Source organism: Nanorana parkeri, unplaced genomic scaffold, assembly GCF_000935625.1.
Source record: "Nanorana parkeri isolate BGI_ZX_2015 unplaced genomic scaffold, ASM93562v1 scaffold349, whole genome shotgun sequence".
NCBI classification, from domain to species: Eukaryota; Metazoa; Chordata; class Amphibia; order Anura; family Dicroglossidae; genus Nanorana; species Nanorana parkeri.
Window position 1 is genome coordinate 1129572 of NW_017306617.1, and position 17251 is coordinate 1146822.

The window sequence follows — 17251 nt, forward strand, 5'->3', positions numbered from 1 at the left end:
TATATATATATAAAATTACAAAATTTTGTTGCTGATGTTTGCTGTACATACATAACTGGATTTTGTAATGCTGTACTGGCTTTGTGAATGCTGTATATATATTTACCTTTTTTCTCTTCTTTATCAGACATCTTTCCTCCAAGAGGTGAGTATGTGGTATCCATGGATTCCTCTCCTCTGCTTCCTTTGCTGACACCATTCTCATAAAGCTCACTCTCGACTGGTTGCAGTTGCCAAGTTAAACCAAACAAGTGAACTGCTATAAAACAAGAACACAAATTAATCCCAAACGCACAAAAAACATTCAGAAGATAAAATAACAAACATTCTCTGTATATGAAATCTTTATCTTTTATCCTCGTCTTTATCCCCTAATTCCTAATTAGTATTTGCTATGCTTTATAAAATTGCAGCAAAAAATCACTTTTGAATAGGCAGCAAGAGGATGATCATTCGAGTAAATAGATGTTCAGAGCCTTTGTTTCTCTGTAAACCTATCTCAGTAATAAAGGCCTAATTATTGTTATATCACTTCGCATAGTCCTTTAGTTAAAAAACAAATATACAATGTAAGTGGCAAAGTTTTGACTAAATCCCATATTATTGTTATACTATGCAATCACTTAATAACGTTATCTTACGGCTGGCTCCGGCCACTTGCAGAGAGATCAGCGTCCCTGGTTACCTGTTAACCAGGGACACTGATCTCCAAACGGCTAACTCTCCCTGGCACCCCCGGAGTATCCTGCTCCCGGCCGCCAAGGAGAGAAACACTGCTGTCTTTTTTTTCTTTATTCTGACACGGAGCAACGTCAGAATAGAAAAAAACACATTCCCATTGAAAAGCATTGGTACATTACTATTGGCTATTTCAATTTCCAATAGCCAATAGTAAACTAGCATTGTACCCGCCCTCTGCTGCAGTTCTCCCTCTGAGGGACCGAGCAGAACAGCCGATCGGCTATTCACTCACTGCTGTTCGGCATCTTTAAGAATAGGCCACACAGCAGTGGGTAGCCTGCCGGAGGTTCAGCTCAGCCGATCCAGATGTTGGATCGGCTGAGTCGAACTCCTTCTGCACTTCGGGTTGGCCGAACATGCTGAGCATGTGAAGAAAGCCGATGTACGGCTGAAATCAGCCGTACCAGCCTGAAGTGAATAGCCGAACAGTGTTCGGCTCACTTCACTTCAGGTCGGTCATTCACTCAGCTGCCTACGGCAGCTGAGTAAATAGACCCCAGAGAGTGCAGTGGTATGTAATGCACATGAAACATGGGTCAAGGGTACATAACGCCCAGGGTGCAATGGTTAGGGTTATGTAATGCATAGAAGGTGGGACATAGAAGTAAGAGATCGCCGCCGTTGGGGGTATGGTTTATTCTGCTGCTAAATTATGTGGACACGGGGGAATCTGGGGTTAATGAAAAGAGGGGATCTCCTGATATACGCCCCTGTATTGATATCTCTAATGACTCTGTATGGTGAAGGGAATAATGGAGAAACACATTGAATAATAAGGGGAAATGGATATCAAATTTATGTAAACCACTTTATATATATTTTTTTTCACCTATCAAAAAATCAATACAAAAAGACACTCACTAGGGATTAAATCAATGAATGACCTCCACATAACAAAATCATGACATTAATATATGCACATCCTGTGAGAAATGTACACACCCCTGGCTGATGATGTGGCATCCTATCTTTTTTGACTTCCACTGGTCACTTTTTCACATATACGTTTGGCTTTGATTCCATTTTGTTATTTATATTTGATTTCGTCACCACAATTCTTATTTATATTTTTATCTTGCCACTTTCCTCCTCCCCTCTTATTTAATTATGTACTCCCCTATCTTCCTCCGTGGCCGTTTCCACCCCCTCTCTGGGTATGGAAACTTCGATTCATAGTTTAACCACAAAAGCATATACACACAATGCCAATCTAGACATGTACTAGCATCATCCTAGTAACCTAGCGATGACCTCACATAACCTAGGAGATGGATTTTAGAAACAATTAAAACAAACAGAATACACACACACTGGACACCACCGCTGGACCCACTTAATGGGACTTAGACTAGGAGTTTGACAGTCTAAATTGATAACAACGAATATACACATACGCTACTCCCTCTATCCAACAGGCAGACCTAAGAGGACTATATTACCACACAGTCGGGCCTCCTCCCACTATATTCCACCTTTGACAAAGCATTCTAGTGAAGTCGGCTGAACGACAGGTTGCCCTTTCTCCTCTTGTAACCCTGAGGTCCCAGGTGTGACAATAAAGGAGATCGTTTTGGGTGGCGGTGGGGTCATCTTGATTCCACTCTCCCAATCCTCCGAGTGTCTCCCTCACTTCACAAACTAACCCTGCATGGTGAGTACCTAATGATTAGACCTATGAAGACTGACTGTATGCAAAAATGTGTTCAAAATAGACCACCTATACAAACCTGCTATTGCCTAATTATTCAAATGTCTGTGATTCTAATTCAAGGTATGTCTAAACAAAGTAATTTCTTCATTGTTAGATCCATATTGGGACCCCTGACGAAGCCACTGGTGAAACGCCCCTTATCTTAAGTGGTCCCTTAAAACACCTTTTAAGGGATCACTTAAGATAAGCCACAATAGGGGCTGTTACAGCATTGTTTATTCTGTGATCAATATGTTATTTGAACACCTGAACTGTATCAATATGTATGTAACATACAAGTGACAAAAAAATGTTCAAACAAATTCCATGCAGGGTTTTGACTAAATGCATTGATTTTTAACCAGTTGACATCCGGGGTGTTAAACCCCCTTACCATCCAGGCCATTTTTCAGTATTCAGCGCTGCGGTACTTTGACTGACATTTATTCCGTCATGCAGCACTGTACTGAAATTAATTTTATACCCTTTTTTGGGGACACATAGAGCTTTATTTTGGTGGTAATTGTTCACCATTGGGGTTTTTATTTCTGAATATATTAAGGAAAAATTACAGAACATTTTTAAAAAAAGTTTCCCCTATAATAAATTCTAAAACATTTATTATTACCCAATTTTTTGGTAAAATATAAAAGACGGGGTCAAGTCGGGTAAAGAGACACCACACATGTCAAGCCTTAAAATTGCGCCCGCGCGCGAAACCTCAAAAAACTACATTACCCAAAATTGGCCATAGGTGACGCATTAAAAGCTTTTACCGCTCATCAGTTTAGATTTTATTCTCTATCTTTTTTCTAATTAAAAATTGTTAGCTGGAGTTTTCTTTAACGTGTTAGTCGAGTCCATCTAAATCTGCTAGTGCTCCTAACATCACCCTCTCCTTGAGTAGCCTATACTGCTGTCCAAGGGTGGCTCAAATGGTCCTTCACAGAGTGGAGCCACCCTAAGACGGGAAGTGTGTTACTAGCAGGGTCATGGGGTAAAAATAAAGGAAAAAGGTCCCAAAAATAAAACTAATGCAGCCACCACATTGGCAAGCTGCAATATATTACATTTCTGTTTTTGGATTTAGATAGGCTGTAATCTGAAACCATGGGGTTCATTTCAAACAGGCTGTTCACTTTGTTTACTTTCCAAGAAAATTATTCCTTAGCTTAGTGAATGAGGTAAAAATTCACTTCCCAAAGGATACCCAATCGTGAGCAAGGAAAAAATAAATTTTTGCTTGCATATGATTGGATGATGGAAAGTCAGCAGAGCTTCATCTTATTCATTAAACTAAGGGAAAATATGCCAACATACAAAAGGACAGATCAATGGGCTATGGTGGTCTCTTTGACTCTATCTTTACATCTGCCACCATTCAGCCAGTTTTCTGTTCATTTCAATAGAGGAATGAAGAAGTGTAGTTTTAGCTTTTCTGACCTGTTTCACAATGGGGTTGATTTACTAAAGGCGTAGAAAATGTTCACTATGTACAGTGAATAAGGTCAAATGTTAATCTTCCAATCATGTATTCAAAGTGAGTTTCCGTTCATTCACTTTGCGAAGACTACATTTTTTTGCTAAGTAAATATTCTCTACTAATTTAGTAACCAACTCAACTGAATGGCAGCAGCAGAGAAAATGATGCAAAACCTTCAATTACCAATTGATCTGCTTTATGGACTGTTGAGGTAAGTATTATTAACATGTGTTATATAACACAGAAAAACGAATCAACACTAACCCACAGCAATCAGTCACAGTTTATCTTTCAGTGACATTAGCAAAGTAAAATGTCATTGGTTGCTATGCATTATTGCACTTCGTACAGCTTTACTGAATACATTTGTAAATCCTTTGAATTACTAAATGTTGGCTAAAATATGAGTTTGAAGGGTATTTCAACTTTTGCAGCCAGATTTGAGAAACCCCCTCTATATGTTTGTAATGTTTTCCCATTTACATAGCATAGCTAAAAATAATAAAGATTTCTTACCGTTTTAGCTGTTTCTTTGGCGCAGGATTACACATAGGACTCTACAGACAGCTTCTAGTGGTTAGAATAGATGTCTGTGAGCTGACCAGGAACTGATGGAGAGGTTTTTATACTAACCCTAAGTTCATTAACATAAAATGAGGGGAATATGTTAAAACTGGAGAAGACCGAATCTGGAGCAGTTACCCATGGCGACCAGCATCTCTCTTTAGTTTGTTCAGTTACGCTTTGAAAAGGAAAGATAGAAGCCAATTGGTTGCCATGCACAACTGCTCCAGATTCTGTCTGCTCCAGTTTTAATAAATCCCCCTGAATGTATTTGGGTCCTTTAACCCTTTGTTAGGACAGTCCTTCTCATCTAGTTTATTAAAATCTGCCAGCACAGTACACACAGGGTTAATAATTTGAAACAAAACTCCCTCAAACCTTTCAGTTTTTTAACATCTTAAGAGAATGTAGCTTTTAGTGCTGGTTGAACTAGAGTCTATGGGGGTGGAAGGAGGGTCAGAGGGGTTGCGATCTGACCATCGTTCATGTTAGACCCTAAATATGGGTCTAACATGAAACATGGTTTGAAGGCAAAGTAAGCCTTTAACCACTTCAAGACCAGGTGTTTAGACCCCCTTCCTGGCCAGGCCATTTTTCAGTATTCAGCACTGCGGTACTTTGACTGAAGTTTATTCCGTCATGCAACGCTGTACTGAAATGAATTTTATAGGGGATAGATAGGGCTTTATTTTGGTGGTATTTAATCACCGCTGGGGTTTTTATTTTTTACTATAATTAGGAGAAATTACAGAAAGTTTTGAAAAAAAAATGTCTTTTTTAACATTATGTTAGGAAACATTTATTATTACCCAGTTTTTTGGTAAAATATAAAAGTTGGGGTCACGTCGGGTAAATAGACACCAAACATGTCAAGCTTTAAAATTGCGTGCACCCGTGAAATCGCATAAAACTATCATATTCAAAATTGGCCATTTAGTGTAATCAGTGATTGATGGCCCTAGACTTATTGCTCTATAGAGAGCTCCGGGCCGGCCGTTTTTTTACTACGGCCGGCCCGGAAGTGGTTAAATATTTTTTTTAAGTTATGCTATGTAAATGAGAACATATATCAAATGTAAAGTAGGTGTTATCCCAATCTGGCTGCAAAAGTGGAAATACACTTTAATCCTTCTTAAGGGCAATTCCAACAGATCTCTGAATTAGGGGAAAGTGAGAATAATGATGTGAATTAAACCTATCTTTGTGTGTTGATTTACTAATTTTTATCTTCAAGATTACAGTCTCAAGAAAGTAAGGCTAGAGCTACTGTACATAGAGTTACATGAGTAGGGAGTAATTGAGCATGATTGCACAATGCTCCAATTGTGGGCAGTTTATCACTACTGCATTCTACTGGTGTAGATAACACCATAGGGAATCATTTGTTCCCTCTGTTTAGCATCTGATAGATACTGTTAGCAATTAATCACTAGATGTTTTTGTAGGGAAAAGGAGCTACTATTGCCCATGTCACTCTAGTTTTTTAACCTTTTGTGTCACAAACCAGTCAACCAGTTATTGAGAAAAGCCTGCTGATCTATTGAGAGGTCAACGGCAAAAACTGAGCACTTGCGGAGCAGCCCATAGCAGACTCAGTTGGGCTGGGAGATGAATTTCATAAGATCTCAGAATCAGGAGCATTAACATAATTCACATTATTTCACACACCTCCCAGCAATCCGGAGATATTGACTTGCTCGATTTGCTCTCTAAATACACACAGTTAAAGTGACACTAAACCCAGGAGTTAAATCTGAAAATGCATTCAAGTACCCCAACTTTTAACAAAAATGTATCTTATTTGTGCATCACTCGGTTGTAAATGCTCATAACATCTATGAGTTTGTGCTGACACTGTCCTTCCTTCTGGAGGGTGACTACTTTTGTTCCCCATGATCCCTGTGTGTGTTGTAAAGTAGCCACCGCTCCAAGCTTGTTTCTGTGATGCACTACAATCTCACATTTAGTTTACTAATTTGTATTGAAGTTATAGTTAGTCTATCACAGGAGCAATCTTGGAGCGTTGACTACTTTACAACACACACAGGGACCATGGGGAACAATAGTTGCCACCCTCCAGAAGGAAGGGCAGTGTCAAAATGAATTCAGAGATGATTTGAGGATTTACATTGCAGTGATACATAAATAAGCTACACATTTGAATACATTTTATAGATGTAACTCCTGAGTTTAGTGTCACGTTAAGTCTTCATCACAGAAAACCAGTTGAAAATAAGAAACACTACACATACATTCCAAGCACTAGGTATAAGCCAAAATGTGATAACTTAATGTAACATATTGGGGTCTATTCAGTAAGCTGCTGTAGGCAGCCGAGTGACTAACCGACCCCAAGCAAAGTGAGACAAACGCTGTTCGGCTATTCACTTCAGGCTTGTACGGTTGATTCCAGATGTATATCGGCTGAAATCAGCCGTACATCGGGTGGCTTCATGTGGCTTTGGTTTCCTATTGGCCAGGCGGTTCTGCTGCCGTCCAAAAAAAAATAGGAATGCATAGCTAGATTCCTATTGGCTATTTCACTTTGCAATAGCCAATAGCAAACTAGCAAATGCACCCGCCCTCTGCTGCTGTCAATCACCAGAGGGGGACCTGATGGAGAACTCCAGGTAACCAGGAACAACACCTGTCATTACACACTGAGAACACAGAGATGCCGCTTTAATATCATAGTGGCCCGGCCGGGTTCTCAGTGTGTAATGACAGCATCCTTGGTAACCTGGTAACCAGGGACGCTGATCTCTCTGCAAGTGGCCGGAGCCAGCTGTAAGGTCCCGTTCACATTGAGCGGGTCGCAAAATCACACGTTTGTCGCGCAATTTGCATTTTGCGCGATATCACGCGAATGCTTGCATTGAGCAAGCTTGAATCGCGGCAAAATCTGCTCCAAAAAGGGTCCTGCTGTAGCAACACACGACCCGCGACAGCAGGACCCTTTGCCCCATTGCCAAGCATTGGAGCGCGATATCACACGGTAAATAGCCACGATATCATGGGAATTACCACGCAATAAATCGCTCAATGTGAACGGGGCCTAAGATGACGGCTGGCTCGGCCAGCTCCGCCTTTCACCTGGCTCGACTGAGCTGCTCAGCCGACTTTGGGAGCTGTACGGGCTATAGTGAATAGCCCATATAGCAGCCTTTCGATTCTACTGAACCGAAGGTGTCCTGGGGCCAAAGCTAGCTGAAGGATCAGCCGAAGCTATGACTTGATCCTTTGGCAGCTTCGTGAATAGACCCCATAGAGATAAATGATAAACCACACATAAAAAATAAACTAAACATCCAATCTATGTGAAAGGTTCATACAGTAATGAAGCACAGCTAATAGCGGTCATGTGTAAGTCATGTGGACAAGGAGTTTTATTATATTTTTCATTTAGAATGATAATTGTTTCTACCTGAAGATCTTACCATCAGTAATAACTTATTTATTAACAGCTATATTTGTCATACTCCCACACAATGATACATGTTGAGAAGATAATTAACATCAAACTTGTCAAAATGCTGGCCAGAGACTTGCAAAAAAGTAACAAAATAAGGAGAATGCCTTGTTAAATGCCTAAGAACATAGGGGTCTATTCACAAAGCTGCCGAGGGCAGCCGAGTGAATGACCGATCAGAAGTGAAGTGAGCCGAACGCTATTCACTTCAGGCTGGTAATACCATTATAACATGTTTATTTTTAGATGGCCCTAATATTTGCTTGAGATGTCTGTGCAGGGAAGTATTTCAATACTTTAATATAGATCTGGTGTAAGGGTATAATTTAATACACACCAACTATGTTTGCTCATCGAAATAAAGTTAATGTTTTTTTTTGTGAGACAGAGTGTGATATTATTCAGGCAAGGACAATGCTACACAGTCATAGTGTAGTCATTGTACATTGTTTTCATAAAAGAAAAGAACATTTCAAACACATTAATTTTTTTTATCTTTACAGATTATTATTATTCCAAAATACATCACTTATAATTCATACTATTTATTAATCCTGCCCAAGCAACAGCAGAATATAAATAATAAATTGAAAAATTGTAAGTGACTTCTAACACTTTGTAGATAACTTAGTGCAAGATACACATATTCCATTGTTTGCATCCAACAAATCTATGCTATTATACTGGATGATTCTAAAAGTCAAACTCCAACCCCAAAAAATTTAGTTTAGGTCAAAGTAGGGAACGGTTAGAATCTCATTCAGGAATTCATTGCTACATGTGTCCCCACTGCATGATACAACAGGACATGAAAAGATATTACTTCAAAGTAAAGGAGTATCCCAACTTTCACAAACGCCACTAGAACAGGTGTCCCTGTTCGAAGATTTTAACCCTTGGTCTGTTCCAGTGACAACTGCAAATATTAGATTTCCCCTCTCATCCTATCCAAGGTGGTAATGGTCACCAGGATAGGGAGTTAGAGTGTGAGTATCCTACTACACAAGGATGCAGATAGCAATAAAAAAAGTTCCCAGTCTTCATACAATTAGAAAAAAAAGCTTTACCTGGCACTCTGCTTTAAAGCTATACTAAAGACAAATATAATAGACATGAATGAAATTATTTATTCAATAATACATACTTGAATTCAATGTTTTTAATGCAAGCAGTGTAAGTATATGAATTTGGCCTAAGAGAGAGAGAAGTAGCACAAGGAGCCAATCAGTTGGGCTGCAGTATAATAAGTATGCTGATAGGAGGAGAAAGCTGAGTGATGGATAGATGAGCTCATCAGTGTGATGCTTCTCCTTTAACTGTACAAATTGTCATTCATCTATGTATTAAAACAGTTTGCCTAGAATTCAGCTTTAACTGAACATTTTTTTATTCAATGCCAATCTAATGAAACATTATTACTGAACTGCTTTTTTTCTAAACAGTGAATTGAGCCTTCTAATTGGAAATTATCTTTGCATGTCTTAGATTCAGTATCTATCATTTACAATACTGTCTCTTTCATTAATATGAAATGATATGACATGAAATATGACGCAGAGCTACGTGGGACCAAAGGCAATCAGGAGCCTGTGGTGAATGATAGGTCATTTGCAATCAATTGTATTTTTTTCACAGAAGAGCAATGAGCATGATTTCTGCCAATAGATGATCTGTTCACACTCATGAATACTCTTGTATAATTATATGAGCCTAGATGATATCAGCTTCTTGAAGTCATCACATCAAGTGGAATGTGAGATATTTGTAGAGCTCTAACTCATACCCATATAAATATATATATATTAATATAGTTTGAAGGTATTTATACCCAATAAGAAAACACATTCTATTACAGTTTACTAATCCTTAATTGAGATTACTGATCCTGCAAATAACACACTTGTATTTAAAGAGGGAGCCATGGTTGCCACCCAGATTGTACTACAAATATGTCTTCCTTTGGTAAACTCTATTACCTGGGGGATGGGTAGATCAGTATTTAGAAAAGGAAGATAGCATTGTTTTATGCTTCTAGTTTTGCTCACAAAAAGTAATAAAGACACTGATTGCATTTCTGGCAAGATCATCAGGGATTTTTTATTCTTACTGAAAATGGTTTTAGCCGTAAAAAAATGTTGCAGCCACTTAATAAATATATTAACTTTTTGTTTGTGGTTTTAGAAGTATTAATGCAGTATCACACAGCTGTTTACACTAATGCTGGCAACATGCAACCCTGTCATTTGCATTTACTGCAATTAATACATTTTGCTATTAAAGAGGACCTTTCCCCCTCTCCCTAAAAATTACAGCAACATTCAGCTCTGCATGCTGATTTAAAATCGTCTTATATTCATTAGTTAAATGTGTTTTTCATTTAATTACAAACAGAGCTTTCCTGGTCCAGTTCTGGCACAAGTGATGTATGTGCCAAAGTGTTACATCTTGGTAAGTTCAGCAGAACATTGCTGGGAAATCTCATCTGGAAAGGCATTTTCCTCCCTTGACATGATGTATATGGTCACATGGTCTAGTCACATGTGCCAGAGTTTCAGGAAGTAAAGGGGAGCTAGTAATCTGCCCTTAGTTTACATGGCCACTGCCAGAAGACTGGGAAAGAAAAGAGAAATAAGGTTTGCAATGAATACAAAGCCTGCAATTATCTAGAAGGATGTGTTTGTAGATTGCCATTACTAAACATTTCTAAAGATGTGTTTGTTATTATTTTAAAGATATGGATAAAGGTCCTCTTTAAAGGAGAACTATGAGATGAGTGATTTCCACTCAACTCATAGTTCTAGCTGACCTGTGACAATGAGACTGTCACAGGTCGGCTCAGTCGATCGGGAGGTGAGAACAGATACCGGCATTCGCTCACCTCTCAAACCTGTCACGGCTCTCTGCTCACGGCCTCTAGATAGGCAGAGCCAGCTGTCACTCATGCAGCTGGGCGGATCTCGACATCGATCTCGGGATCCGCTCCGGCTGCGGCGTCTCAGTATACCGCGAGCTGAGCTTAGGGTAACGGGAGGACGCTAGTTTGTGTCCTCCCGTTAACCTAAGGAGAACTATGGGGAAAAGCCCTGACCCCATAGTTCTCTAAGTATTTGCACATATTTTTTGGCCCTGAATTACAAATATTTTTCTGGTATGTTTGCATCTAGAAAAAATACCAATGGATATGTGGCATATTCATTGTGTTTTTATAAGGAATGTTCCTAAATTCAGTACTGATTCTATATGCTATTATACATCAATACAGAATCATACATTTTTCAAAATAGCAATCTGCAACTTGTGCAGAGTCTATTCAAATATGGTTTTAATGCACTGATATCAATATATGATGTCTGCTTTATGTGAAAATAATGATCCAAAACTAGCTGCAAGCTATAATCATTAAAAAAAGAAACACTGTTCTTTTATATTGTATTTGCAGCAGATAAAGCCTCTTTTTATAACTCATGTTACAAGTGTGTTTGATAACATATTTTTGAGTTATATGCACATTCTTTAAAAATCATAAAATATATTAAAAAAATGAAATCATATATTACATATATATTCAATATATTTTCTGTATCCTGTCTATCTGCACTCAATGATAGACCACAAAGTGCATGCATCAATAAAAGTCCATATATACATGAACAAAGTCAAGTCAGCCACCAACAGCTTCAAAACCCTTGTTAGACAATACCATATATAGTTATGCTGAGAACAGGTCCTTTAAATTCATAAGCCATATAAATCTTTGTAAGCACATGACTTTTGGCACCTACAGCAATACCTCACATTTTATTATTTTACTGATCCTTTCATGACTTAGCAAATTGTGACAATTTGAAAATAAGCTTTAGATAAATACGCTTTAGCTTTAAAAGAATACTGAATTTCTATAAAGAAAATGGGGGCAGTATTGACCAATGCAGGCCCAATGTAACAAATAAAAAAACACACTGTTTTCAATGGGCCTAGTTCACAACAACATGCTGCACCAAAGTAGGACATGCTGCATTTAAACACATTAAAGTTTATTTACACTTTTGCAGCCAAATTGGGAAAACACCTATTTTATATTTGTTACATGTTCCCATTCACATAGCATAAGCCAAAAAAATGTTTTAAATACTTCTTGCAGTTTAAATAGCTTTTAATTGGGTTACGGTTTCTTGACTTCTTAAGGGTTAAACATTCTACTTGCTTCTCTCTGTTTTGTAATGTTATAAGGGGTTGTCACGGGCGAGGGGCTTCTCCACTGTATGTCAATGAAGTTAATTATAGAAACACAAGCCTCAAATTCCCCTCCCAAGTATTTATATAAGGACAGATCACTGTGAAGGTGCTAAGAAAAAAAGTAAGAAATATTACATTTTTTAAAATAATTGTTTGGTATTCTGTGTGAATGGAAAAACATAAAAAATTATATAGAAGGGTTTTCTCAAATGTGACTGCAAAAGAGGAAATACACTTTAAGAAAATAATAATTTGGCTCCTGCTGTGAAGAAAAAAGAAAATTATATAGCAACACATTAACCTCCTTGGCGGTCTGATTATCTCAGGATTTCTTTTTTTCCTTCTTTTTTTTCCTTTTGAATTTCCCGCCAGTTCCGCTCCTGCGACGCTGGCACTCGCAGGGAAGGAACCCGGAAGACGGATGCCGGCATCGGCCGGAGGACACATCGGAGCTCGTAGGGACCAGGTAAGTGACGTTACAGAGTGGTTCGGGGTTACCGCTTTTGGTACTGAAAATTAACCCCGAGCCACACTCGGGATTACCACCAGGAAGGTTAAAGAAAAAGATAAAATCTAACTACTGTAAAGGCAATCAGATGTAAAACTGTTACTTACTAGTCACTCAGTTGTCTGCAGTGTACTCAGGCTTAGCTATGCCAGTTTACCCTTCTAAAAAAAACCATTAACTCTTGTAAATCATCATTTCTCAAAATTCTGTCTTATTTTTTCTTTAACAATATGATTAGAACAATAAGAAACTTATGGTACCTCAAAGTAGGGAACAGTGTCTCTACATTCTTATATCTGATATTGTTACATTTTTGGTCTAGTATAGCCAATGATACAGTTTTTACTATTGAAAAGCTAAAAAATTAATAGTTTACTTTTAAAGGAAAGCAAGACTTTCTATACGCTGTGATGCTAATGTAAAGGGAATGCATGTACAGTACATGGTTGTACTGCAACCATGTTAGGTTATCAAGGCAGCATTTCCACCACCAGCAAATACCCAGCTTCACTCTTCTAAACAAAAGTCTGCAGCCCATGCCTTATTCTCTATACCCCTAGAATTTTACTGATTACATTTCTCCTGTCCAGTCTCTCTTCTTTCTCATCTTTTCCTCAGCTATTTCCTACAGTCTGCAGGTCACAATTTACCTTAGTTTGACTTTTCTTTGAGAAAATGTAAAAATGGCCATGGCAAACAAGGTTTAAATCCTGGGGGCTGCTCATGAACCTGTTGTTCTACAAGCTGCTACTAACCTTTGCTCAGAATGCCCTATGCACTAAGCAAGGCAACAGTCAGCTGTCCAATTCAATCTGGAGTGCATGCTTTATATACTGAGTTGTGCAGAACCTCCTCTAAATATATGGTACCTGACCAGGCTAAAAAAGCTGAGTAACCAGGTTTTTGAACACACAACCTGAGAAGATCTTGACAATCACCTAGATTTGTGCAGCTGGTTGGATAGCTGCTAGAAACTAAACAATCTCTTTAGTGCCATCACAATTCCCTTTGCTGAGCAAAGAACCTACACGTATACACAATAAAACAAATACATAATTAAATAAAATAGTAGTGATGATTAAATCAAGAGAATAAGCATCTCACATATTTACAATTCATCTGATTTATAGATGCATAAATCAGTGGCCTGTCTGTTGTGTGGAGAATCACTCAATTCTGGGTTCTGGGAAATTATGATTCATGAATTGTATGATTCCACATAAATCAAATCTGCATACATATGTGAATTAAAAGTGCAACACTACAACCTGCCTCTTTGATTTGATTTACTCATTATACCTGGGCACCCTTTTTTATACTCTGACATTATGTCAGATATTGCTAGAAAGTCATACATATAACACAATGTTTTGACTTATTTCTCATCACTCATGCTGGATATGTTCCATACTGAAACCCTCAACTAGAGTGCACAAAATAGAACTTTATGTGAGGCTCACCTTATTTCAAATTAATACCCTTCCTGTAAAACAACTCTCACAGTTTTATTAAGTGTCTCTTGAATGCACTTAGTTTCAGTATAGTTGGAATATCTCTTTGACAGAGTTTGAACAAAAGCCAAAATATCTAGCTCAGCTGAGCAATATTTTCTACAGCTAAAGGCCATAAAACCACCATTAAAGTTGACTTCTTGCCTAATTTGATGTTGTAAAGTGGCAATGGAATACTCTGCTTTGTAATTGGTATACATTTTATCTCCTTTTCATATGCATATACATGCTTTCTGTATCACATTTACAACTGGGAAATGTACAAAAAGTGTTTGTTTACATTTAGGAAGATGGGAATGTTTTTTAAAGAATCTTTAAGACAAATTTGATAACAACCTACAAAACTTGGATTTTTCCCAAGAAGCCTAACTACTTTGCAAGCCAAAATATACACACTGTGTGAAAATATTCTTTTGAGAGCCTCTTAACTGCATTGTTGTTTTCATAACATAATTAGCTAAAAGTATGGTGGGCCCTGTTAATAAGTCTACAAGTTGCATAGCGCTTTCTGATTAAAGTAAATGCAGTGTGACCTGTGTATGCACTGGGGACAAGGTTCAGGATAAGAATATTTAGAAGAGTTGTTGTGTGCCATTGGACAGTCTGTGCAACAAAAATCACTGAGGAGCTGCGCTTTAGACTTGATTACAAATACGCAGAGGTGAGCAGGAAACCCTAGGAAAGGTAGGTGCAGAAAAGTTATCTTCATTCTTTGATCAATCATTGAAATGTCTAACAATAAAAAATTATCAGAACAATGAAGCTGTATTTATAGGTGTTTTTGACCTTCAGGTATGAGATGAAAAACTCACTTATACCTCCATCCATCAGCTTTTTCAGATGGAAATCTGAAACTGCTTCTCACTGTCACTGATAAAAATAAACAGCTTTGGATTGTTGTGGAAGAATGCACTTATAGTACAATAATGTGCCTGGTTTGATGCCTCTGTAGACATACAGTACTTGCTTTTGGTTTGACAATGTCTTGAAGGTATAAGAAACAATTATAACTAGCCTGCATAGAAATGTTGTGATCTACATACAGCAGAAGATTGGGAATATGTTTATGCTGATAAAGGAGTGCTGTCTCTAATTACCCTTAATCTGACTCCATTAGGGATCCTCACCAAAAAAGATACAGAGCAGGGGAACATTAAAAGTTAAATGACACTTTTATTTCATAGTAGTAAGAGGATGTTTTAAAATAATAGAAAGTGTATAATAACACAAACCATATGTTCTCTGGAAAGAGATCTATAGATAACCTATAGATGCAGATTCTTTTTTTAACTAGGTGATGTATTTGAAAGATAGACAAAATGGTTTTCAGATGATAGTATCTGTTGATTCACAGTATTGTATAAGTTCTGATGTTGCCTGTGTGTGTTGTGTCACTTCAAATCTCCACAGAAGTCATGCTGACACATGTAAAATGAAAAGGTCAGTTTTTCAAACAAGTACAATAAAATGTAGGATGCCTAAGTAGGTGACAGTCACATCTGCAGAAAATCGAGCAAATGGACTGGCAAAGTGGTATGAAAGTTTCAGATACAGAAAACCTTGAACATTTTCATCACAGTAAAAAAAAGATCAAAGTGAGAGTTCTAGATGCAGACTTTTTAATTCCAAAAGTGACAAAAGGCCCCAAACAAATTGTCAACAAGCAGTCTCTTTTTGTGGCAATGTGCTAAATAAACAGGCAAGTTGGTGACCATTGTTAGTCTCAGATGCAGCATGCCAATGGTGCTTTTGCCTAGTCTAAAACAGTATATAAAACATAGATGACGTATCTGAATATGAGATTACAGAGCTGTAGAAGCAGTACTGAATTGTAGCTAATGCATAATGTTGCATTCTAGAAAGCCACTAACAGCTGCCACATTGCTATGCTACGCTTGTCACCTGTCCTACGATCTAAAACTTGTATAGGGGAGAACCTATTTACTTCAGCCCTGTTCTGCAGATGTCAGGAAAGCTGTCTCGTGTGGGAATGTTAAAAAATGTTTAGGGGGGGTGGGGGGTGGGGACTGATGTTGCAACAAACACTCTAATGACAGCAAAATGTTGTAGATCATGAAGGTGTGGATAACAAAAAAATTTGATTACCCACCTAACACGAATGATATATTTTGCCACAAGCTTTGGTTTGGGCCAGTGGCGTAACCAGAGTTATGGGCGCCCGGGGCAGAACATTTTTTTTCGCCCCCCCTCCCCCATATTATATAAACATCCACTAGAACTGTACCCCACACATAGATATCAGCTAAGGAACTACAAGTCCAAGCATGCCATCATTGTCCCTGTACACCACCCCCCCCCACACACACATATATCACCCAGGGAACGGCAATATCTGGTTGTTGTACAGGGGCAATGAGGGCATGCTGGGACTTGTAGTTCCCTATCTGATATCTTATGAAGCTGTATTCCACCTGAAAGTACTACAATGACATTATAGAACTAAGAATAGAACATAAAATAATTTTATTTTTTTCTAATACTCACCTGATTTCTGGATCCACCAACAAGTGTAGCCTCCCATCTCCCACGTTGTTAGAAGTTGCATACAGCGTGTGCTGGTTACTACTTAAACCAGCAGTGTGCAGCGTCTGAGAGGATACGCTATTAGCATAGCGGGGAAGGCGGCTGCGCATTTTGCATCAATCCCGCTATGCTAATAGCGTATCTTCTCAGAAGCTGCACACTGTGCGCGTTGGTTTAAGTAGTAAACAGCACGCGCTGTATGCAACTTCTAATAGCGTGGGAGACGGGAGGCTGCACTTGTTGGATCCAGGAATCAGGTGAGTAGTATTCAAAAAAAAATGTTTTATTTTATTTTCCCGGGGGCATTTAAAAATGTCCCCGGATTTTATTTTTAAAAAATGTGTCACCTTACCTTAGCCTGGTGGTCAGTGGGGGCTTCCTGGACCCTAGTTGTGGGGGGGGTCTGCCGTGGCTGGAGGTGCAGTGGCTCCTTCCCTCATGCACATGGCTGGCCAGCCCGCCCGCATCAGACGCGGCTCTGTGTGGGAGGCCGCTCACTCTTCTG

At 38.5% G+C, this 17251-nt stretch overlaps 1 protein-coding gene across 1 annotated transcript in view; it reads right to left on the reverse strand.

Annotated features, from left to right (window-relative positions):
- The window catches only part of TENM1 (teneurin transmembrane protein 1), a 431171-nt gene that overhangs the window by 276071 nt on the left and 137849 nt on the right, over nucleotides 1–17251 (reverse strand). The window contains exon 5 of the mRNA XM_018558628.1: nucleotides 107–259. Within this exon, the coding sequence (XP_018414130.1) occupies nucleotides 107–259 (153 nt within the window). The remainder of the gene's footprint in view (nucleotides 1–106; nucleotides 260–17251) is intronic.